Source organism: Mauremys reevesii, linkage group 1 (genome assembly GCF_016161935.1).
Source record: "Mauremys reevesii isolate NIE-2019 linkage group 1, ASM1616193v1, whole genome shotgun sequence".
In the NCBI taxonomy this organism is placed as follows: domain Eukaryota; kingdom Metazoa; phylum Chordata; order Testudines; family Geoemydidae; genus Mauremys; species Mauremys reevesii.
The window spans coordinates 144,562,284-144,588,292 of record NC_052623.1 but is presented as its reverse complement, the minus strand read 5'-3'; the positions used below and the strand labels follow the sequence as shown (position 1 = coordinate 144,588,292).

General features: G+C 39.3%; 1 protein-coding gene across 1 annotated transcript in view; it reads right to left on the bottom strand.

The window, feature by feature from the left end:
- Positions 1-394: 394 nt before the first annotated feature.
- Positions 395-26,009, bottom strand: part of SMS (spermine synthase) — a 77,760-nt gene continuing 52,145 nt past the window's right edge. The window contains exons 7-11 of the mRNA XM_039499908.1: positions 25,263-25,352; positions 24,033-24,147; positions 18,835-18,914; positions 3,076-3,191; positions 395-780 (exon numbers count right to left, since the gene is read on the bottom strand). Of these exons, the coding sequence (XP_039355842.1) occupies positions 738-780; positions 3,076-3,191; positions 18,835-18,914; positions 24,033-24,147; positions 25,263-25,352 (444 nt within the window). The 3' untranslated portion in view covers positions 395-737. The remainder of the gene's footprint in view (positions 781-3,075; positions 3,192-18,834; positions 18,915-24,032; positions 24,148-25,262; positions 25,353-26,009) is intronic.

Here is a 26,009-nt window from a genome sequence, read left to right as displayed (position 1 = left end):
CTGGTGGGAATGAAAATAGGCTTTAATTTTCAAAGTTATGGTGCTGAAAATGCCTCTATAACCTACTCTTAATCCATATTAAAATCAAACTAATAAATGTGACAGAGCTAAGTAATTCTAAGTGGTGACAGGTCAGAGCTTTGTCTGCTGAGGAGACTACAGTAGCATGATGAATGAAACTAAGGCGTAAACAAATGAAACCTCAAATTAACTCCTTCCCTTTATAACTAAGGACATAGGGTATTCTTTAAAAAAAGTTATGCCCTTCACATTTTCTGTAATGGAAGCACTGTGGTATTCACTTAAGAGAAACCCGCCATCCTTTAAAAGCACCATAATCTATAAGGGAGTTAAAATCTTGAGAGAAAAAAAATACATGGACTACCCTCAGGAATGAAATGCTAAAGATGTCTTTTTTTAATCAGTTTGTGAAGATCTACAAAAAAATAAAAAGGATCACATTCTAAAGGTTCAGTGCATTCAGCAGCTATAGTTTTGCTGCTAATTCATCTTTAAGTTGACTTTCAAAAATAACACCCTACCTCATCAAAATATACATTTTCCATTTGCTTTTAAATTAAAATAATAATAAAAAACATTTAAAGAATTCACAATCAATAGCATGACTAAGTTTCAGGATCATCTACAGCATATAATTTAAAGGTTCAAGATGCCAATACGCAGCACGCGGCAAGCCTGTATGCTCCATGCAGCACACAATTAGAATATCTTGATCTTCACGCTTCAGTTCTTGTCTTCCAAATAGTGTAGAACACCCATCTGGAAAAAAAAAGTCAAGGAACAAAGCAAACTGTATAGTATATTGTCAAAGAAGCACTTTTAGAACTAAAGTGAAATTAATCTCCAAATATCTCGTTTATTAGATCTCAGAAAGATAGGATGGGTAACATCCCCACCATTCCTTCCTGATTCCAGGAAGTGGGACCCCTTTGACACTTAGGGCTAGATGCCATTTTTGTGAAGTACCTCTTTTTGCCTCACACTCATGTTTTTAATTTAGTGTCATGGATTTTTCCTGTAGTTGTATGAAAAGATTTGTTCCACAAATGCCATGACTTCTACTTATAGTTTGTCATTTCTGTCCCTTTCTTACTTTGACTGCCATCACACTTTCTTAGTTTTGATCTTGGGTATTCCCCATAATGTTTCCCTCTTCTTGTTGTACATTGGGCTGGATGCAGTTAGCACATTTCATTCTGCTGGGAGCAGATTCTGGCCCCTTCTCCATGAGTGCAGAGGGATCCAGATACAGCAAAACCAACACACTTCCACTGTGCAGAAGATGTGAAGAGGCAGTGTTCCCCCTGAATGGCAAGGAGAAGTGATCTGTTTGAACTCCCTGTTTTCTGATATTCATGGGGTATAAGGAAGATTAGATCCACTTCTGTGTAAATCTACTTGCCCCCCTGTGGCATGGGAAGGAGGGAGGTAAGGTGAAGACTAGGGCAAATTTTAGGATGAGAGTAGTGTGCACTGCTCTGCAGCACTAACAGATGACAGTGATCTAAACAGAGAACAGATGGATTTCCTTCCCATTCTTATGTCAACTTATCTGGAATACTTATTAGTTTTAATATCTAGTTTTCCATTTTTTTTAGAATAAAATATATGCTATTAACATTAATGAATACCAGATGTCTAAGTTAAACAAACAAAAGTAATGTCCTGCAAACATGCTGGAGGCTAGTCTGCAGGCAGCATGACTCCTGCTGCCCTTATTAGCATTTCTGAATATATGGTGTTATCTTGTCATGTCGACAGACAGAATGAATGAAAACCTGACCTTTATAAGAGCTGTTCACTTTGAAGCCTATTTATGACTACTTAGTAGCCAGAATTAACAGAATTAGCTTTAGTGGCATTTCATGCCAATTACCTCACCAGAAACATTTAAATATACTCTCCAGAGGAATGCAGTAGCACTTCTTGCCATAGTTCACGTAGAAGCATTTTGCAATACTGCTGCACAAACAACACAACAAACACTTAAACGTCTTTAATACAAAATGCACCCAAACCATTTACTGAGTTAAACTAAGCAAGGCATGGCGTATATAATAGACAGTGAAAAACATTATCTATTGAATAAATTAAAGCTGTTAATCATAAGGGTAAAGTCAAAAGAGATGGCATTTATGCCTTTTCTATTTGTCTTAAAGATGCAATCTGAATATTGATGGATAGTTGGTAAGGTCAAAAGAAACATGAAGATCGTTCCAGAGGGCAGGGCTTCAGAACAGAAGGCTCTGAAAACAACCGTACCAAGATACAGGAACAGAAAGGAATCCGTACAGGGAGAAAACACACAGAGACAGAGAAGTAGATTGTGGCGAAACCACTCAACCCTTTAAAAACCAAACAGAGCAGACCTAGGTACACAGGAAAAGGTGGGCAACACCAAGCAAGAGTCTGGAGAAAGAAACTCTAGATTACAGAGGAGGAGCTGCAATAATCAAGGCAAGCACAACCCTTTCAGGGCAGGCCTCTATGGAGCTGAAGACTTGGGCAGCCTTTTCATGCCTCAGACCTCTGTTTCTCCACAGGAAGCGGCTATTTAGACCAAGGAGGGGAAATCATCATCAAGGTGAAGGGACAGCGACAAAGACAAATAGAAGGGATGAGACTTGAGGGGAGGGAGGAGCAGCTTGTCCTGGGCCTTGAAACTCCTGGCTGAGTACCTGACTCTTTGATTTTTCATTCCCACAGGTTTATGAATTTATCCTGTAGAGGTATAACCCACAACTGACAACTTTATAGGAGAGTTAAGGAACAAGTGGCCCAATTTTGAAAGGTGCCAGGCCTCTCTCACAAGGACATCAAATGGGAACTGTGGTTTCATGGCACTTTTAGGCCGTTCCCTCCCTCCCCCCAACCACTACTACAGTAGTTCACTTCCTGTTTAATAATTACAAAACGTGTTTAGATTAGGGCATTTAAAAGTGTTGTCTTGTTCATTTAAAGAAAAGAACTATTTAGTTCGCTCCAACCTGACAAACTGGAGTTGTTTGATTTATTAATCTTGCAGGCTCAACCTTTTATATTGGTCAAGGATACAATTCCATGTATGAGGGTACACACACAGTTTCCTTTGAGAACTCCACAGGGCAATAAAGCCTGCCGAGCTGTTCTTCATAGAGGGTCAAGGCTTCAGTCAGATTGATGCAGTTTCCCTGAGAGGAGGACAAAAACAAAAAAAAATATATCTCAAGTCCTAGTTACAATGAAGTAAAGAAAAATTATAGGTGCATAGGCACAGACACATGCATACATTAATTCTAGACTGCTCTGCACTACCGAGATATGTTTGAGCTCTTCTTAATACACAGTGCTTCCAATGTTAAATGCAAGATGAAGTCTGAATAACTTGTTTTTCCATCTCACTTACCCTTTCATGTAAAGACACCTATCCAATCACAAAGTGTAATGAATTTGTAAGTACTAGAGGATTGTCTGACTCCCTTCTCATTAGCAGGAGCATTCACTGCATCAGTGCTTCCAATTTCAGTAGACACTGATGATATTTATATGAACACCATCTACTCCATAATCATTTTCTTTATTATTGCTTCCATACATAAGTAAACAGCATTATAAGTCAGGTTTTTCTTAATTAATATCTTAACCAGACTATGTTGTATGAGTCAATCTACATTTAACAATTTAATCTACTCATCCATAAAACAATATGTTGAAACCACAGAGATTCGGCAGAGGAATTTCTGCCTTACCTTCAGTTCCTTTGTGTCATGCTACTGAAATGCAGGTGCTTCCCCAAAAATACTTTTTTTGGTATCTAAGCAACCAACAGAGGTTTTCTCCCCCCAAAGATATTAGCAATTATTTGCTTATCAAAAGAAAGTAAAATCTAAATGACCTGCTATTATTTCCCCTCATAAGACTATTGCCAAGACACCACCACCTCCACAGAAGGACAAAGTAAACATCATATTCTTCCATTCCAAGTAACAAACTCCACAACAACCACCTACCCCAACAAGCCAGGCAGTTCTTGGGGTATACACCCTTTTATGAGACTAACTTGAAAAACTGAAAAGCCATGGTTTAAGAATCATACTCTTCAACAGGCAATTGAGAAAGTGAGATATGAGGTCACCACTTAAAGAGGGTGGTAAGTGGAAGGCATGTAGCACTTCTGCGTACCTAGTTTGGAAAAAATTAGGGATAAGTCAATCCCTTCTGAACATCTCAGGAAAAGAAGGTAAGTCCATAGTGTAGGCTATTATTTTAGGTAGTAACTGCAAGTCTAAGAAAGAGTTCCATATAAAAAATGTTTGTCATTTGTTCCATGGTATCTATCCCACTTGTGGATTTTGGTACCAGTTCTAGAACTGAAAGCAATACAACCAATTTTGAAGCAGTGTAGATGCTCTGCTCTGCCAATATTTTAACAAAGTGCTCCAATAAAAATTCCTCATTTAAGCACATACTTGCAGTTCATTTGTTTTCCCAGCTGAACAAAAATATGCTCTCTCATCACTTTAACCAGGAAAAGCTGTAATGTTGCTAGATAAACAAATTTATTCAGTGACATTTGCTGGAAATGTTTATATTTTATTCCTGAAAGATATATTGAGCATATTGACAGTCCAACCCAGGCTTGTACCCATTGAAGGGACATGGGATGAAGATTCAGCAGAGGCATTTCCTCTTTCAAGAGACTGATACAAACACACAACACATTTGGTGCAATCTGCTCATTCTAAAGTTCTAGGGTTTTTTCCTTTTGTTTATTTTTAAAGGGTTCTTCAGAAGTATTTTTATGATTCCCAAAGATAAGTCATCTGACAGGGATAGTTTAGCAGCCCCCAAAATTCCATCAGAAACAAGAAAGTCTTCATTTCAATTTGGTTGTGCTGGAGATTTACCAAAAGGTTTCCAGGAGTCCCATTCAGCACATCCCTGTTAGATGAAAAAGTCAACTGGGGAACTAATTCAGGATCTTTACTGTCTCAAACAATCAACAATTTCCTCCACAACATGCATATATTCTATTTTAAAGGAACATCTAAGAAAATGGTCTATAACAAAAAGTCTATTAGTTCTTTACAGTCTTATGCCCAAGTAGAATGTTGTTATTCCACACTCGAAAACACTCCCTTTATTTCTCAAATCTATCTTACGTCTGGACTCTTATGTTAGCATTCAACAGAGTATCTGAGTGCACCTTATACTTCAAAAATACTCTTAATTGGAAGACACTAAACATTGCTTTAGATGTCATCCGCTGACACACTAAGAATGCTAAACCAAAAAAAAAAAAAAATGAAGTTAGCTTTGGCTGGTCTGCTGAGGTCTCTCAGCATTACAGCCCTTGGTTAAGGAAATTCCCTTTTGTTAGGAGTTAGATAGAGGGTAAATGCAAGGTTTTTGTTTTATTCAGTTTTCTCCTCAATAGATTAATACAAGAAATCTTTATTGGCACATTCTTGCTAAAGGTAAATTTGAGATCTCTAATCTTTGGGGTCAGCTTAGTAAGATTTTATCCCTGCTGCAATAAACTAAACCTGTAAAATAAATATTAGCTCTGTGTGTGTGTGTGTGTGTGTGTGTTGGGGGGGACGACATGGGGGGGGCACTTGAAAAGGTTTCTTCTTCAAGGAACAAACATAGCTACATAGGACTTAGACTTGTATGAAATACAAAAAAATCCAGATGGTCCAAGTGAGAAAACAATGAACAATAAAACCTGAGCTGGCATTATATATATTTATACATCTATACACACACATTTTATATATATACATACATACTGGTGGGGGGAGGAGTGTATATAAATACATATAAATCAACAACAGTACACACACACTGAGCCTGTACTGGAGATTTCCAAGATGGGTCAGAAGAAGGGGATGGATCCTTTCTCCAGATCTGCAGACCTGCACAAGGAATCACTACTGCATCCTCAGCCACATCACTCCTTCCCCCCCATCATAATGGCAGGTGATCTATACAGTTGCAGACTCAGCTCCCTTATTTGCTCCTCGTCTGGATTCTGCCGACTCCGCAGTGAGGCACAGGGAGCCCAGGTCCACACAGGTAAGTACATATGGTTATCAGCTATCTTGATGAGGACTGGAACAGCCAACCTTCCATCTAAGAGAGAAAAGCTACTTACCTCTGTCACTTAAACAAAAGGCAATGCTGCTTAACTACATGTGGCAGGAAAAGAGTTTATATTTTGCAGACCTCCAGTCACTAGAAGCAGAAGCATGAACTAAGAGATCTTCAACTCTACTTTCAGTAGCAACAATAGCTTTTTTACCCTTTTATAATTTCCAATGGATATGTCCCATTTATCATAGCAGACAAAAAACAAAGGAACTTGTATGTAACAGTATAATCAAATCTTACTGACGTATGGTCTGAGCAAAAGTCCCTAAAAACATGTTCCTGAGAAGAACTAAGCCTCAACACTGTCACTATTTACTATAGAGCTCATAAGAATAGATCATTAGTCTTAATTAAACAGACACTAAGCTGTTTTCTAATCTTTCAAACATTTTTAAGAATTGGATAATTCAACCATCAGTACCAGCTTCACAGTTTCTAGAATGACCTTCTCCTTACATGCCCCAAAACCTACCCATCATAACCCTAGAAGACCTTTAAATCTTAAATTTGCATGGAAAAGAGACAAAGGCAGAGGCAGAAAGCCTAAAGTAACAAACTCTGCCTAAGCAAAAGCAATTTTTTTCACCTGTTCTGAGAAACTTTTGGAATAGTCTGAGATTTAAAGAGATTTTAAAAAATATTAAGGTACCGTATTTTCCGGCGTATAAGACGACTTTCTATACTAAAAAACAACCCCCAAAAATCGGGGGTCGTCTTATACGCCGGGTATAAACAGCGGGCAGCCCAGAGCCCTCTGATTCCCGGCCGGGGGCTGGGATTTAAAAGGCTCTGGGCTCCCCGCCGCAGCGGGCAGCCCAGAGCCCTCTGACTCCCGGCCGCGGCTGGGATTTAAAAGGCTCTGGGCTCCCCCCCTCGGAAGGGGGGGTTGTCTTATACAGCGAGTATAGGCCAAAACCTATGCTTTAACTGTAAAATTAGGGGGTCGTCTTATACGCCCCGTCGCCTTATACGCCGGAAAATACGGTATCTTTTTTTCCTTCCAGACTACTTGCATGATTTGTACCTGACTGGAAAGACATGAAATACTGCCACTGCTATATATCTGGTTCTCATTCTAAAGACTTAAATGTCACCCTTTATTGGGTATTCTCAAAGTCCTCTCATCTGAAGGTGCAGATCAAGCTCTTTTAATGACTTTGATGATAAAAACACAGAATTAACTAACATAGCAATTTCAAATGATCTTTCACATACAATATTCATGTTTTGCTAAAGCATTACAGAGTTTTGTTTTTTGAGAATAGATTTTACTACTGTGATTCTTCTTCCAAGACAGCTTTGAATTTGTTAAAAAATAGCCCTAACTTAATATAAGCTTATTTTTGGACACAGACACAAAAAAGTCAGCCCGAACAACAGACATACATAATGAGAACAGACTGAACCAAGCAGATCTTATATTTAATCTAGTATAGTTGAGCAGTTTCTTTCAAAACTGTTTCTTCTATGTGGCAGCCCCAGATAATAACTATAAAGTAAGCCCAACCTGTCTGTTTTAACTTTGGGAATGAAAAGGTATAAAACAGTTTCTTTGCTTCCTACTATTACAAGGATCCTCTCCACTGTGGTGTATTTGAAACAAATCTGAAAGTGTTCAGAGGAGTTTGGAAGGAGATAGGGAGAGATGCCATCCCACTTTTATTTTATTGTACCTTGACTTTTTGCATTATACTGTAAGTTCCATGGATGGAATAAAGAAAGCTTTCTGTCTTACAAAGTATTTTTTTAAACATCGTCTTTTACCCTTAAGGTGCTCACGTTCAGTTTGCTGGAATGCCAAAGAGAGTTGGGTAAAACAGTGATCATTAAAACTGATATGATATTTCATTTACAAATGCACTTTTGATTACATGACCCAAGATTGCACATGTCACATTGCAATATTTCATACTTATTTCTGAACAGGTTTACGAATACTATAGGTATCAGGAAATGGAAAAGAAGAGATTTATAAAAGGTAAGAGCTGGGAACTTTAACTTAGCACAACTGTATAAAGCAATACACTGAAGAGACTACTGTAGTACTCGTTTAGTAACCTATTATTATGCAGAGGACTGCAGTGGTTATTTGGTTCAGCTGTCCTTTACCAACCATATAATTTTGTTTTGACATCAAATTGAATGAGAGTACCAAAACAGCTTGTGTGTGTAATTTAAGATTCACAAATAGAAAATAGCACTTGGTAATTTATGGAACATACCACCATTACGGAGGAAGTTTAATGGTGAGACCAATAAGGCACACAATGACACAAAAAAAAAAATATATATATATATATATTTATATCTATAGACTAGTTTCCCAGACTGTCATCTTAGTATCCTATCCCTTTTCCTGTCTTCATATATGACAGAGGAATCACTATAGCCAATGTGGCAAACAAATTACAGGAAAGAACAAAACACTTCAGTGTGTAATTTCTACATTTTGTCAAACCCACAAACTCCCACTCCTCAAATCAAGACTTGCCCTAAGAGTGGTCAGACACATTCCATTTTACAGTATTTTTAACACCCTCTTTGAATTGACATATAGAAATGTAGGTTTTATATTGCTTTTGTTTCAAAATAGTTGTCTACTTTTATTTAACAAGCCAAAAACAAAACAAAAAACACTGCCTAGAAAATGTAGATATGGTTATTCCAATTATCAAACAAATTATCCTAAAACATCCCCCTTCACTAACAGTTGACAGGCAACAAGAATAGTTTAATGAATTGTAGCAAAAGGTTTCACTTAGATTACTTGTAGGTTGCAGTTATGATGCCAAGTTAGAGCAAATTTAGGAGACATTCCTGCACCACTGAAATTATTCAGACAGGGATCAAGACTAACACCCAAATGACCATCTTCAGTCAGATAGGGGAAACAGTTAAAAAATGAGTGTAGGTTTAAGGAACACAATTCAAGGGTGTAGCAATACACTTTTTCTTCCACCTAGCCATTTTGTATCCAGTAATGGGCAATATTAGACAAAGTGAGAGGCTTCATTCCATCTCACTTATACTGAGTTTAATGCAGTTTAAACAGGTTGACTAATGGAATTACTCCTGTTTTATACGGTAATACATGAGATCAGAATCAGGCCCTTAATTTCCCCCCTTTTTGTTCAGCAAAAGCTTTCAGCACACCACAGAGTTGGAGAAGTCTTTTCTATTTTGTACTGTAACCGTCTTGAGGGAAGTTTTCCCAATTTATTTTGGTTTTGGCTTTTTCTTTATAGGTGCCACGATGAGATAGCTCTGCAGCTTTCTGAATAGGAGAGTACGTACCATGATTATTAGACATGGGGAATTTTTAGTAAGCTTGCTTGCATTATAAAAAGACTACATATTTCTATACAGTAAGATTTAAACACCCCATGCATTCTTACATGGATTGGAATACTTACACCTTTCACTGTCCGTGCCTTTCCCCAAATGTAAATTGTCTCACCTTCTAGAGACCAGAAGCTCTTTGGGACAGAGGCTATCATTTATCACATGCACAGTGAAGAACCAGCCAGGCTGACCTCAAAGCACTATTGCAATATGAATAGTGAATACAGAGAGGGTCAAAACTTTTCGTGAAAAGTTTGTCCCTTTCTTATGCACCATACCCTACCCCACCCTGCCTCCAGGAAGTTCCTCAAAAACCTTCAACCAGCTCCAGTTAAATCCCCACCACATACACAATATTAGTGTCAACAATTCCCCACCTCATATTTTAAGATAAACCTATCCCTTGCAACATTTTTTCTTTCCTCTGCCACATGAGCGCACACACTACCACCATGCTTTGTCTGGTAGCAGCCAGCTTTCCTACTAGAAGGAAAAAGGAAGGGTAATATCAAAAGCTCTTTTCTTACATGGGACTAGGACAAAGGAAGCAGTTGAATTCGGCCAATATTCCCTTTCTTTTTTATTTCAGCGTGACTAAGGGCCAGAAGATATCTATTCTACAGCAAGACAGAAAATCATTTTGGCTAAGTAAGTATATGTGTGTCGTGGGAGATGGGGCAGTTATCAAGAGATAATGGAGCTGAATGGGTTCAAAGGAGGACTCTGCAGTGTTTTATGAAAACACAGTTCATTTTAGGATAACAAAGAAATACCTATAACTGGAGGTTATCCCTATCCATATTCCATATGTGGGTGTGCATGGTACACATGCGTACCCATGTGTGGAATATACACACACCTAGGAACCATGCCTCAAAAGTAGTTGTGTTGGTCAGAAGAATTTTGAAAGAAGAAACTGACAAGAAATTACACACACACGAGCAGCTATGAGACAATGGCCCAACGGGTTTGAAGAATCTAAAAGGGCAGACTTCTATTATATTGGAGAGTGGTTGGGAAGGAGAAGTATGACAAATGGCAACGGGGGGGGGGGGGGGGACAAGAAATCTTATCCTCACAACAGTAGTTAGTGGAATGCACAAAAACCCACCATAAACATTCTGAGAACATTTTTATCTGGACGGGAAAGATGACCCAGACAAGGAAGTGCAGTTCCCATACAAAAATATTTTTTAAGTTTTCGTTTCATAAACAGGCTCAAGATGACAGCTATTGGCTGAGAAGGTTAGATTGGCTGAGCAAGTATCTGGCATCAAGAATAGTGCCTATCAGTTAAAATCGTTGGGTTATACAAAACAGACAATGACTGATAATAAAACAGCCATCATACATCAGCTGTTAGAGAACCTTCCAATAGGTTTGGACAGCATGCAAAAAGGTAGTTTTGAGGCAGTTAGGACAACTCTTGAGTGGGATCTTCAAAAGCACATAAGTGATTTAGGAGTGGGACTTATGCTCCTGTCACTTAGGTCAGTGGTTTTCAATCTTTATTTATTTGCAGACCCCTAAATTTTTTCAAATAGAGGTGCAGACCCCTTTGGAAATCTTACACATAGTCTGCGCACCCCCAGGGGTCCACAGATCACGAGTTAAAACCGACTGACTTATGCAATTTTGAAAATCCAACCCTATTCCTTTAAGAAAAGGATATTTTACCCTGCATGAAACAGAAACGTGGCCCAAACAGCATTTTGAGTAGTGAGGTCTGGAAAGAATGACTATATGGGACTCAGTCAGGAGGTCCCAAGTTCTAAGATTGGTCAATGACTCAGGGCTCTATCCTTCAAGATCCTGAGCACCCTCAACTCCCACTATCTCCAATAAGAGAGAAGGGTACTCAGCACCTCATAGGATCAAACCCTCACCATGTAGCCTTTGGCAAATCACTTCACTTCTCTGCTTCACAGGGAGAGGAAATGATGAAAGAAAAAGTAATTACACCATGGGACAACCTTTTAAACCCTTAGTACCTCATGCATTCCTATTCAAATCAATGGGACTATGTTCAGTAGTATGTCTTCAGGACCTTTTTGCTTCTTTATGATATATAAAGGACTGAAAGGGTCTCTCCCCACCTCACATCATGCTGGGGGAAGTTGCTGGCTTGCTTTTTTGCATTGGAGATTCAGGTCTTGTGTATGGCTGCAGAACTATGATGCCTGAGGAACTACTGAAAGAGTGATGTTGTAAGAGCCAAGAGTGCAAGCTGAACAACTGAGAGGAAACTGAACAGTTTTTATGTGCTGTACACGTGTCAAGCATATTAGGCGATAAAAAGTCACATGGTTACTACTATACTACCACAACTATTAGCCACGTTAAAAATCTAATCCTCTCTTTTCAAACTGTCTTCCATAACTGTCTACAATATAAAAACAAATCCTACAACTAGCCAAGTCTGTCCTAGCACTCTTGTTAATGCAAATAAATCCTCAAAATTCTCTCACACAAAACTTTTCCATGGACTCTGGTGTGCTGAAAAGTTGCTAGCCAATATTAGTCTTTTGTCTCCACCCGGTGGTACAAGATCATACTGCACAATACTCATAGATTCTCTTAAGTCACTGGTTCTCAACCAGGGGTACATGTACTCCTGGGGGTACTCAAAGGCCTTCCAGAGGGCACTAGACAGTTGCCTAATTTTACAACAGGATACATAAAAAGCACTAGTGAAGTCGGTGCAAACTAACATTTCATACAGACAATGACTTGTTTATACTTCTCTATACACTGAAATGTAAGTACAATATTTACATTCCAATTAATTTATTTTATAATTATATGGTAAAAATGAGAACGTAAGCAATTTTTCAGTGACAGTGTGCTGTGATACTTGTATTTTTATGTCTGATTTTGTAAGCAAGTAATTTTTAAGTGAAAGGGGTCTGGAAAGGTTGAGAGCCACTGCTGTATTCAGTCTCAATGTCTAAGGAATGACCAAGCTGTGGAATGGAATGCATGCGAAAGAACAAGTATACTTTGAGAATCTTGAGAGGGAAGTATAACTATGTAAATCACAGCTATAAAAAGAATGTAAGATACAATCTAATTTCTACCCCTTTTCATGATGTATTCCTGGTTCAACAGAGCCTCCTGCCAATCCTAGAAAAACATGAAACCTGCCTTGTTTAAAAACATAATGAACAAATCTTACATCACAGAACCTGGCTAAATGTTCCCCCAAACCCTCACTATTATGCAATTTCTGTTGAGAATAATGTGCTAATTTTGCAGGAGAGGAAAAAAAGACAAACAAATGAAGCCTCACTCCATTTTACTACCTTCATTGCACCCATCCTCCAAGAGACATACATCTTGTCTGGATAATTCTTCTCTGCAAGGATCTGATCCAAAGCCCACTGAAATCAACCAGATGTAGCTCCAGTTGGCAATGAAGACCTGAGAGATAAACAGTAGACTGCCTCTGCATATATTTCACAGCTTTCCTGAAGAACACTGATGGACAAACCCCTAGCCAGTTACACCTACAGTGCCATTTATTTCGTGCCCTCTTGCTCATGAGGAGTATACAGATGTATTATCTGCTCAACACAGTCATGCAAAAACAAGGATGTTGGTGTGGCAGTGAAACTTTCATGAATTTGGAACTTAAGTTATTTAATTAGGAATAGTAGCATATGACCAGTTTGGGGGATTGGTGACTTTTTTCCCCTTAATGCATGTTATACTCTCAAAAAATAAAAACAAAAACCCTACGAAATAAGGGGAAAACAGCAAGTTTTGATTTCAGAACAAACCAAAGCACCACATATGCACAGCACATAAACAAATTCATTAGACTCAATTAGCCTGGGAATAGTAACTAGAATATTGGAAGAGGAAAAGGAGCAGATTACACAGCCAGATGTGGAGGATAAAAATCATTAAGCAAGAGCAAGGTACACTCAATTACTACTCTTTCAGACTTTCATCCTGCGGCCTACAATTATTACCACCTCCCTCCCGCTAGCGCTTCTGTATTTACCTGCTAGTAACTGCTGATATTTCTTGAACTTCCCTAGCTACTGTCAAGGAGCTATCTATCGGAGACTCCTGGGCTCTACATCCTGTGCATTTGCACTACATAAAACTCTATCTGCAGGTGCAGTCTGCAGAGCCTAAAGTAGTGCAATACATGTAATTGTACTGTTAGCTTATAGTGACACAGTTGTGGTACAGTACAATCCGTGTGTATAAACTTTTTTTTCTTCTATATCCATCACATGTAAGGTAGTTTTTATTTAACTAATAAAAACAAAAATTTTAAATGCTGCTTTTGTGCCTTTTTAATTAAATGCAAATTTCCGTCCAAATTCAGCATAAACACAAAACACAAAGTAAAAAATGAATTAGTTAATAAGAAATGTGTCTTTCACCATTTTCTAACACAAAAAATGTAAGAGCTCAGAATCTTCCTAAACACATGTTAAGCTATACAATTGCTTAAATTTACATGTACAGATATAGTGTACCCACCTGGGTAGCAAAAAGTTCCTAGTTTAGTGAAAAAGACTATATTTGTTCGCAAATCAACATGTTTTAATTATTACTATCCCATGAGAATCAATCTTTCTTTAGGAGAATAACTCAAAAGGTACATATGCAAAACAAAATTAAGAACCAGTGATTATTTAAATTAAGGTTTCCAGCTTGCTGATTTAAAAAATAAAAATAAAATCAATCCACCTCCAAGTATATTTGCTTTAAAAAGAATTAAGATACTAAAAAGGTAAACTTTAGCATAGTGAAATATGTACAAATCATTGCTAACAAGTAATCTGAGTCTGTAACACAAGCTAGTCATTGAGAAAGTCACATCCAAAGTAGATGGAAGGTTTGGGTTTGTAAATGAAGCTATGTTGTGGAAGAAAGTTTGCCCAGACACTGGGAAGAAACAATATTCTAAACCGACAGCCCTTAATCTGACAGCTTTCCAACTTGAAAGGCTGACTCCACTGCATGCTTGGCGACCCTACAGCCAGTGTTCAAACACCAGCACAAAGCACAAAGCACAAAGCACAACAGATTTCAGCTGGAGCCCTGTAGAGTCAGCTACTATGTGGCAGCTGACCAGTAATAAGTAGGAGGTCTACTCCATTATTAGACACCTTGGTTTCTGCTGAGAAGCGTCTGCTCATCACGGGAAAAGCCAAGATGTAACACAGGGAGACGCGACAAGCCAGAATGAATAGATGGGCAAATAAACCATTACTTTTTCTGGTGCCACTTAATACATTATTTTTAGGCTAACCCATAGTTTTCAGCTCCCTGGGGAAGGCAATCTCAGTTTTTACAAATGCCTTCTTTGAGAAAATGAAGTTGTTTTGCTAAGTAAATACAAGGTACACCATACAGACCCAGACAGCAGTCTGAGACATAGCAAATTGGAGTAACACTATGTAACAGAATCTATAAACTAAACAACCCTCCACTACCAAACCACACAGACTGGCAAACTGCAATACAGAGACCAATTCAAGAGTCAGCACTTATCAACACATCATAGCATTCAACACGCTGCAGTTTTCAACATATGCTTAAACAAGGCTCCAATACCACAGTGGTTATTGTTGCTAATGTTAACTTTTACTAAAATAATTAAATTTGGCAGATTCCTCATGAATACCTAAAACCATGGATACAATTTTAAGTTTACAGTTATAGAAGTAAAATATAGATTTTACTATATTTTACAGTGAAATGAGTTAAACTCTGATGACAATAAGGTGGGCAATAATGAAAACAACACAAAATAAGTGGTGGTGGGGGTGGTTGGTGGGGGTTTTGTAGGCAAACCTTATTTTTTTGTGAATTTATGCACTGCCGTCTAGCATAAAAGCCATTTCCTTTACAAACTCCTAGCTTAGACAGACATTAAGTTCACTGATTTGTTCGCCATTCAAGAATTATTGTAGAGTACTAAGTGAAAACAAATATTTCAACATACTACACCTGCATGATAGATATATTCAAAGACAAGTTATGCTGAGTGCATAGGGAGGAAAAAATACCTTCAGAGTTACAGTTCAGATACGTGCTGAAGAACAGAAAATAACAGCAAACATTTTATGTTTAAAACAATGATACAAAACTTATACGTGCAGTTATGACTACATATTTGTGATAAGGAGAGTCCAGACATCCCAGAGGAAGAACAGGGGCCTGAAACCTCCAAAATAAGCAACTGAATACTGTATACAATACTATTATACTACATTAACTCCTCGCTTAACGTTGTAGTTATGTTCCTGAAAAATGCACATTGCCCCTTTAAGTACGCTGACCCAACTCTAAGTACACTGCCTTTTTAGATCAGGAAGTTGAGACAGCAGCTGCTGCCTGCACGCTCCCTCCGTCCTGAGCCCTGTCTTGTGGTCCCCCCGTTCCCCACTCTATGGAGATAGGATAAGTGGGTGGCAGGAGCAGGGGGAGGGGGGCACCCTGATATTATCCCTCCCATCCCCCCCGCCAGCAAGCAGGAGGCTCCCAGGAGCAGCTCCAGGTCAGAGGGCAGGAGCAGTACATGGCAATGGGGGGAGGAACAGGTGAACTGTGGTCAGTTGATAGCCTGCTGGACAGCTGCTGCACAGGGAACTTAAGGGAGCAGGGAGCTGATGGGGGGCTGCCGGTCCGCCCTGGCTCCAAGCCCCCACCAGCTAGCTCCAACGGGCTGCTCTTTCTGCAGGCAGTGGACAAAGCAGGCAGCTGCCAAACAACGTTCTAAGGTAACATTGCACAACTTTAAATGAGCATGTTCCCTAATTGATCAGCAACATAACAACGAAACAACGTTAACCGGAACAACTTTAAGTGAGGAGTTACTGTATAAATGTATTAAGTAACGTCTTTTATGAAAGCCAGCAACACATGAGTTATGAATATCATTGTGAAATGTATGTATTAACACTGTGAGGAAGCATGGATACTCATTGATATTATGCATTCAAGGCTGATCAGAGAAAGGGAGAAACAGGGTTTCTCTCAGAGGGGAGGGAAGGCAGCTATCTCCCTCTCCCTAATGTAAATTAGGCAATATGGAACCAAAACAATGGAAGCTCCATTTACATACTAGTCAACAGGGGGATGGGATGAACAGCAGGGAGTCATCTTGCTCTATAGACAAAACAATGAGTTTGGAGAAGTATAAAGAGAAGCAAGAAACCATCACTTAATGGACACAGAGACACAGAGAACACAGAGATCAGAGGGGTAGCCATGTTAGTCTAGATCTGTAAAAAGCAACGAGTCCTGTGGCATCTGTGACACAGTTCCTCCTCTACCTTGGTGGGTCCTGCGCTTATTTGGCAGATTTGCTCACCTCAGTGATCTTCCCCACAGTCTGGGTCAACTTCTCCTGTGTCTGATCAGAAGTTGGGAGGTTTGGGGGGAACCCGGGCCCGTCCTCTACTCCAGGTTCCAGCCCAGGGCCCTGTGGATTGCAGATGTCTATAGTGCCTCCTGTAACAGCTGCATGACAGCTACAACTCCCTGGGCTACTTCCCCATGGCCTCCTCCAAACACCTTTTTTATCCTCACCACAGGACCTTCCTCCTGGTGTCTGATAACGCTTGTACTCCTTAGTCCTCCAGCAGCACACCCTCTCACTCTCACTCTCAGCTCCTTGCGCCTCTTGCTCCCAGCTCCTCACACGCACTTCCTCTCCTCTGGCTCTCCCTCACCTGACTGGAGTGAGCTCCTTTTTAAACCCAGGTGCCCTGATTAGCCTGCCTTGATTGGCTGCAGATGTTCTAATCAGCTTGTCTGCCTGAATGGGTTCTAGCAGGTTCCTGATTACTCTAGTGCAGCCCCTGCTCTGGTCACTCAGGGAACAGAAAATTACTCAGCCAGTGACCAGTATATTTGCCCTCTACCAGACTCCTGTACCCCACTGGTCTGGGTCTGTCACACATCTTATAGACTAACAGATGTATTGGAGCATAAACTTTTGTGAGCGAATACCCACTTCGTCAGGGGACACAGAAATCTGTGAAAGGTGGATCCCTCAGCCACGTGGGTTAAAGACACTGATCTGACTGTAACAGTGAAATTTCCTGAGACCAAGATTGTAATCGGTTAAATTTTAGACACTGGAAAATGTGTTTAATTTTTGTTTCGTCATCATTTTCTGTTTCTATTATCCTTGCTTACTCTCACTTACATTGCTATTCTTATTAATAGACTTACTTTTGGTTTTATCATAAAATCATCCCAGTGCTGTGCATTAAAGTGTGGATCTCTCAGCTAAATTAACAGGCTGGTGCATGCACTGTCTCTTTAGAGGAGTAAACTTGGTAATTTTGGTGAACGTCCAATGATAGGAGCTGGTTACTGCAGAGGAGCGCTCTCCTAGGGGGTTCAGGAACTGGGGTTCAATGAATGTTACCTGCAAGGCTAGGTTAAGACTGGCAGAATCTCAAGAAGTTTGCTGGTGAGGTGGACACACTGGTGTGGCAGGTAGCTGACACACACTTTAAGCTCCAGAAAAGCTCTCTCTTGCTGAGGCAGAGGGATAACAGTGACTTATGGTTTTGGGCACCCCGAGAAAGCATCACAATATTTAAAAAGTCTCTTCCAGTGAGAGTTTGATTAGAATTACACTTGAAGTGGTTTTACGTCAGTTAATATATTAAAAGGCTTTTATATTTTTTTTAAAACTTTAAGTTAATGAATATTAGTCCAGAGGTTTCAACATTAGTGGGCACTTGGAAATCAGAGTTTTGCCACTGTCTTCACCTGAAGTGTTTTTACAGTGCCAAAATTAGAGCAGGTTTTCAAAAGTTGCCTCTAATTTTGTGGAAAAATGCAGGCAAAAATTTATATTTGCAAATCTGGTCCTTGAAGTTGGAGCTAGCAATCTAAACATTACTATGGGGAGGAGTTCTTTATTATTAACTCTCCATTTATTGCTGGTTGAGCATCCAGTAGGTCAGTTCTCAACTCACTCATGCCTTATGGACAACATAAGTTTTCATCTTTTGTTTATATTACTAGAGCCACATGAAAACTGGTTCTTTGTTTAACAATTCACCAGTTCTTACTTTTTTAAACACCACTTGAAGCCATAATCCTCTGTGACAAGCCAACTAGTTCCTGAAGAATTGCTTATAAATGTCAAGACAAATACACTATGACCTCAGCTGAGAACATGCACCACCAGAAACAAATGAGTCAGCAGCAGCAAAGACCATGTTTCATACATATATCCCTAGCAATATATTAAAGAAAAAGTCAGCCAGTATTTTTTCAGGATCTGAAAATGTAAGTCACTATATATAGAGAAGGAATGTAGAATTATTACTTTTAATCACAGTGTCATACCTGCGTGAAATATTTTCCATCATGTTTCAGGACTTTCATTGAAAGGTCAAGAATCAGTCGTAGAAACTCCCACGTAGAATCTGGATATAAAGAATGAATTAGAATCTTCAAGTACTAGTGGCTTGCTAAGCATTACATAACTAATATTTAAGCACTGCTACTGAGTATTTCAGCAGGATGATTATTTTTCTCTATCATTAGTTTAAATAAAGTGTTGATTACCAGCACTTGGGCTCCTGGGATTTTTGTCAGGTTTTTTTAGAATTTCAGAGACTTTGCATAGCCTGTAGTGTGAATTCCCACACTTATTTTCATGAGTTCCCACTATTCAGCTGACTGTGCTTAAAGTCAAACTAAAAGTGGTAAACAAAGAAAATTTCAGGGGAAAAAAAAATCAAGTCTTCAATGCCAGTAACTGGGCTTTTTAAGCCCAGAATGCCAATAGAAAAGTATTTCATTACCAATAAGGTAAGGCAGTTTCCACCCAGCCAAGGGCACAGAGGAAGCAAGCATGCAATCCTAAACTATGGAGGTTAGATGCATAAGTGACATTCCCCCATCAGCTCTAATTTTTCACATTGCAAGGTGCATATTGGTAAGCAGTTCAGGATGAAAAGCTCCAGAGTCCTGAAAATAAGAAAAATACGCAGGAGAAAGAATGTAATGGTGATTCTTTAAGTCACTGGATGCATGCATTAAATTAACCCTCGTGAAGACTTAACTTGTTTCGCAAGCATAACTGCAATTGGCAACTCAAGCTACCTGTCATCTGTCATCAAGTTATCTGTCATCTTGAAGGCATTACTGGAGAGGAATCTAAAATAGTGCCGCCTAATGAAAATATTGAGATCTTGCTGTCCTGCAACATACAGCACAATAAGACTTCAACTTCTTCTAGCCATTCCATCCACACTGTGTCTTCTGCAAGGAAAATTCTATTCTCCATAGATAAGATAGCTTATGTTCCCTAAAGTGTTCCATATCCATATTTTAATAGAATAGTGAGATAGCATATAATAATTCTGAAGTCCTCAACTCTTTTGAAAAAGGACCTCAACTTTCAGACTTGCTCAGCAACCTTCCAGATTTTTTTTGTCTGTCTTGTTTGGGGGCTGCTATTGGATTTCTCCGCCCCCCACCCCAAAATGTCAATCAAGGAATAAGCAACAGCATGGGAGTTGAAAAAACAGTAGAATTAGGACCAGGAGCCATTATAGAATGTTTGGAGGCAGTTTTTTCATGCTGTGCTATGAAATCAACCCATCTTTCTCTAATATGCACTGAAAGGCAGGGTCTTCTGCAGTTATTCCCTATTACTAACAAAAGGGTATTTCCCTATTCTGCCTGCATACTGTATCCCTACTCAGTGTAATGAGTCATCTGGACTGTAATCCAAATACAGCCAAAAAATACCCTGAGTTGGTACTAATAATACTGAATCTAAATATATCAAACGTTTGCATTCTCAAAAATGCTTTCTAAACAATCTATAAAAATCCTGTCTCTCACAATTTTCTCTAAGTGATATCTGGCCTGATATGAAACAAAAGCAGTAATTTAAACATAAAAATCAGAAGCTTAAACACTGACCTTTTAGAAATGTATTCTAATATACAAAAGCCAAAAAATTATTACTCTAAAGCAGGGGTAGGCAGCTTATGGCACGCTAATTTTCAGTGGCACTCACACTACTCAGATCCTGGCCACCGGTCCAGGGGGGGCTCTGCATTTTAATTAAATTTTAAATGAAGTTTCTTAAACATTTTAAAAAACGTATTTATTTTACATACAACAATAGTTTAGTTATATATTATAGACTTATAGAAAGAGACCGTCTAAAAACGTTAAAATGTATTACTGGCACGCAAAACCTTAAATTAGAGTGAATAAATGAAGACTCGGCACAGCACTTTTGAAAGGTTGCCGACCCCTGCTCTAAAGGCTCAAGTTCAAGTGTGAGTATAATACTTGCATAACAGAGGTAAATATAATGATTATGTCTAAAACATGTTAAATGTGTGACACTGGAAGCTAACAGAAAGTAGAAAGGGACTGAAATGAGGAAGGACATTGCTGTAATCATTCACTGTGTTGGTGTCATCAGGCATCTGTACTAGGTCTGAATGGACCAAAGTTATTTTATGCTTGCCCAGAGTGCCTCCATGTTTAAACTCTAATCGACCTAGCAGGCCAGTAACCGAGAATGGAATGTGCAACAGCTAGCTCAACCCTGGTACTGCCAGGAGATAATGATGAGGCCTGCTTGCACCTGGCTAAGGGGGGCAGAATAACAGATCAAGGAAAGTAAAACAAGATAACTGTTCACAGAAGAGTTACTAACGAGCTAAAGTGGTTTTTGCCAAGTATGACTTAACTGCTTAATGTAATTGCTATTGCAAAGTGTATTTGCTACATGGGAATAGACGGGAGGGGCAAGAAGGGGGGGTAGTGGGGGTAATAGGAATGCTTAGCTGAAGTTATGTATAAAGAGGGAAAAACTGCTTGTAGGTGTGTGCTTGATCTGAGACGTGTCTGTGTCTCCTGGCACCGCTTTGAGATCTCAAATAAACTTTGTCTGCTTCTCCACCTTGGTGTGTTTATTGGAGCGAAGCACACCGGGCAACGAACCACTGTTGCTGTCCTCGGGCCTCTGTGCCGGCAACAACTGCATCATATCTAAATATAGGCCTCAATCATGCAGTTCACTGTGCATGGATTCAGGGATGTGCCTGATGGGGTAAACTACAAGATCAAGGTCTGAGTTTTGGACCTATTTAGGGCAGTGGCTGTCTTCAAGCAGAGCTCAGCATACTTCTGGGTTCTGTATAAAATTATTCCCAAGACTTACATATGACTACAGTAGTTTATATTGTACCATCACCCAGAGAGGAAGTAAATTCCTGGGGGGCGGGAGGGTGGAGGGGGAAGAAATGCTCCAAAGAGAAAAGAAATCTGGGCAAAAAATGCTCCAAAAACGTACATGCTAGAGCAGCAACTCAAATATAGTGTAAAAGCAGCAAAGAGTCCTGTGGCACCTTATAGACTAACAGACGTTTTGGAGCATGAGCTTCTGTGGGTGAATACCCACTTCGTCAGATGCATCAAATATAGTGTGATACTATTATATTTATTTTCAAAAACATAAAACATATCTCCCTTCCTGAGAGGATAAAATAGTGTGTCCCCCAATTTCATAAGACCCAATTAAAGAAAATGTACATTCAGGTTCTGTAGGTCACAAATCTATGGCAAGCTGTAAAAAACAAATTTGTGTTTCCAAAGTCTTCCATAGTTTATAAACTAGCTGTACTGTTTAAATTCAACTCAAGAAGTGGAGATGGGGGAAAATAAAGATCCTGCTATGACATTTACTTTAAAATTTGCAAGGAAAGTACTCCTCACTTCCTCCTTCTCCCAATTCAGGAACTGAATGCTAAAATTTCGAAGTCCTGATAGTCACAATTCTTCTCTCCATCTGCATGCATGTGCACTCCTTTCCCCTCGCCCCTTACTTTTCTTCCTAGTATTCCTAATTATGAGAACATCTCTGGTCTCAAAAGAGCATGTTACTTAGTAAGTGTACAGTTGGCTTCACTGCTCTGCAGTGACTAGGTCCCTGTCACCACCAACATCCAGAAAGTGGGGGGCGGGGGAGAGGAGAGGAGGAATGACGTACTTGTGGATATATGTCTACACTACTGCAGGGGAAAAAAGCCATGGCAGAGTCTTAGAGCCCACATCAACTGACTCCGGCTCACACTACAGGAGTAAAAATAGCAGTGCAGATGTTCCCACTTGGGCTGGAGCTCAGGATCTGAAACCCACAGCAAGCTGATGGTGGTGGTGGTGGTCAGTTTCTGAGAGCCTGAGCTCCCGCCCAAGTGGGAACATCTGCACTGCTATTTTTAGCCCTGCATCAAATGACCCAGGCTGAGATTCACTGCCACAGGTTTTGTTTTGGCATTTTTTTTGCAGTGTAGATGTACCCCATCATTGCAGTCTGCTATTTAGCTTTTGATACAACTAGTTGTGACCCAAGAGCCCCACGGGGCTAGACAATCCAGGCAGATGCTCCGGAGTTGCAGTGTGCCTTTCACTAACCTGCAGAATGTCAGCAGGACTGAGTAACATAACATAAGAACATAAGAAAGGCCGTACCGGGTCAGACCAAAGGTCCATCTAGCCCAGTATCCGTCTACCGACAGTGGCCAATGCCAGGTGCCCCTGAGGGAGTGAACCTAACAGGCAATGATCAAGTGATCTCTCTCCTGCCATCCATCTCCATCCTCTGACGAACAGAGGCTAGGGACACCATTGTTACCCATCCTGGCTAATAGCCATTTATGGACTTAACTACCATGAATTTATCCAGTCCCCTTTTAAACATTGTTATAGTCCTAGCCTTCACAACCTCCTCAGGTAAGGAGTTCCACAAGTTGACTGTGCGCTGCGTGAAGAACAACTTCCTTTTATTTGTTTTAAACCTGCTGCCTATTAATTTCATTTGGTGACCCCTAGTTCTTGTATTATGGGAATAAGTAAATAACTTTTCCTTATCCACTTTCTCAACATCACTCATGATTTTATATACCTCTGTCATATCCCCCCTTAGTCTTCTCTTTTCCAAGCTGAAGAGTCCTAGCCTCTTTAATCTTTCCTCGTATGGGACCCTCTCTAAACCCCTAATCATTTTAGTTGCTCTTTTCTGAACCTTTTCTAGTGCTAGAATATCTTTTTTGAGGCGAGGAGACCACATCTGTACACAGTATTCGAGATGTGGGCGTACCATGGATTTATATAAGGGCAATAATATATTCTCAGTCTTATTCTCTATCCCCTTTTTAATGATTCCTAACATCCTGTTTGCTTTTTTGACCGCCTCTGCACACTGCGTGGACATCTTCAGAGAACTTTACTCATATGAACAGAGTAGGCCTACAGGAGTGTGCTTGTGCTGCCCCTGGAGTTGGGGAGCTGACCCATGGCAGGTACAGACAAGGTTTCCTCAAGGTGAAGCCAGGAGGGGCAGGGGGTGGGGCAGAAGGGCTAGCAAGGTTCCTCACAACCCAGGGTACCCCCAAGAAGCATCACATAAGGTAAAAAAATTCCCCTCATTTTAACTCCAAAATAATATTTTACTGTGAACTGTCAAGAAAGCAAAAAGTGTTAAAAACAGTTAGTATAAACAAAGAATTAACCTTCTTCAGGAGATGTGGAGATTGGAACAGCTGTCAGATCATTAATTACATAATCAAACATCCTTCCTTCTTTGGCATACCTCTTCAGTACTGGAACACAGTCTTCTATTAGAACCTAAAAAATTATTTTTTAATAAGTGTTCAAAATCCTCTTAAACTGACTAGACTGATATGATGTATAGGAATTAAAATAGGGAAAGAGGTCAGAATTAAGCCAGACTTTAACATAAGGTTCTAATCTTAGCTTTTTATATCTCCATATAGAAGGCAATGCTGGGGGGATCGGGCAGCAGAGTGATGCAACAGCCAACCAGAATTTCCATTCCCAAGCTCTGTCACCAACTGCTGGGTGACCACTTAGATCATTTGTGCCTCTGTTATTCCCCATTTTGTAGATGGGGAAGTAGTTAATAGCCTCACAAGATAATGGCAAGTTTTGAGATCCTTGGATGAACGGCACTTGACGCATGCAAAATATCATGCAATTTTTGCTAGTTTTTCTCCAAGAAAACTAGCTAGTGTTCAAGGATATGTCCTTAGGAAGAATAACCTTGCAGTTAAGATAACAAACTATGATCCAGTAGATCTGGGCTAGTTTACCTACTCTGACAGACATGGTATGTCACATACCCTTCTCAGTAACCTAGTTTCTTCTTTTTTCCAATGGGGAGGGGGTGTAGAATATTTACTCATATGAACAGAATTTGCCAACAGATTTCAAGCAAATAATGGCACAGATAAAACCAAATTAACCCCCCTATCATGTGAACTATACCTGAGATTCTGAATGATGCACTAGCATTGAATTAAGTTTATGATTTGCATTACTTCTCAGCCAGTTTATACTGGGAGATATTAGACACAATACCCTATTTTTATATTAATATTACCTATTTTCACTCAGCTACTAACAAGGTTTGGTGATGGCAATATGCATTATTATCCTTCAAGCTTCTTTATTATTCCAAGTGTGAGTTGTAAATATTAAAAAAGCAGAGTGGGTTTGGAGATGGAGAGTTAAATATCTCAAAATTAATGGATCAGTGTTTTGAATCTAAACCCTGGTACAAACTATACTATGATTTAGAAATGCAGATATGGATTAAACCTAAAATAGTAGGAAAGAAAATGTTAAGAAGAAGTCAGATGGCATACAAAAAACTTCCCAAAACAATACATGCCAGATCTAAATCTAGATGTTACTTGCAATGAAGGTAACAGATAGATTACCTGATAGCATTCTCCTTTAAGATTGTCTAAGACATCTCCACATGTTTTACGCATGTATTTTTTACACCCGTCGATCACCATTTGGTCAATGTTTGATGTTAGTTAAGGAGCATTAAATTCTGTTCACCTTTTATTAACCAAAGTTGGGGGGGGGATGTCCCTTTTATCGAAAAGATACAGTCAAACTTATGGAGGAATAGGAATAGGAATATAATTTCCTGCAACATCTAGGCTTAGGAATTAATTCCCAACCTCAATTAGAGGTTTAAGATATTATTTATATTAAAAAAAAAAATCTTTCCAACCAGCACTGATGGCACCATAATTTACCATACATTTTAAAAGTGTAATGTTTTAGTACAATGATGATGGTAATTATTTTGGTTTATAGCTAATGAAATTTCCTATGTACAGTGACTAACAGCAAATCATATCTGGAAAACTTTGAAATCTTATTTATGAAGCCACCTTTGGATCATTTTCTTTAACTGATATCTGAGAAAGAGGATACGGTTTGACACATGTGCCATCATCATTAAGAACCAAATCCTGAAGTCTTTAATCAAGTGACATTCCCATTGACATCAATGGCTTTAAGTTACCTAAATAAGAAAATCGGGATTCAGCTCTAAGTGCAGAAAATGCTGTCTGAGAGCTATGGTTTGGATTAGGAACTTGGAAATATATATTCCATGGCCAGGATCAGATCTCAGTCAGCGCCTGCATGCTGCAGTGATTGGGTCTAAA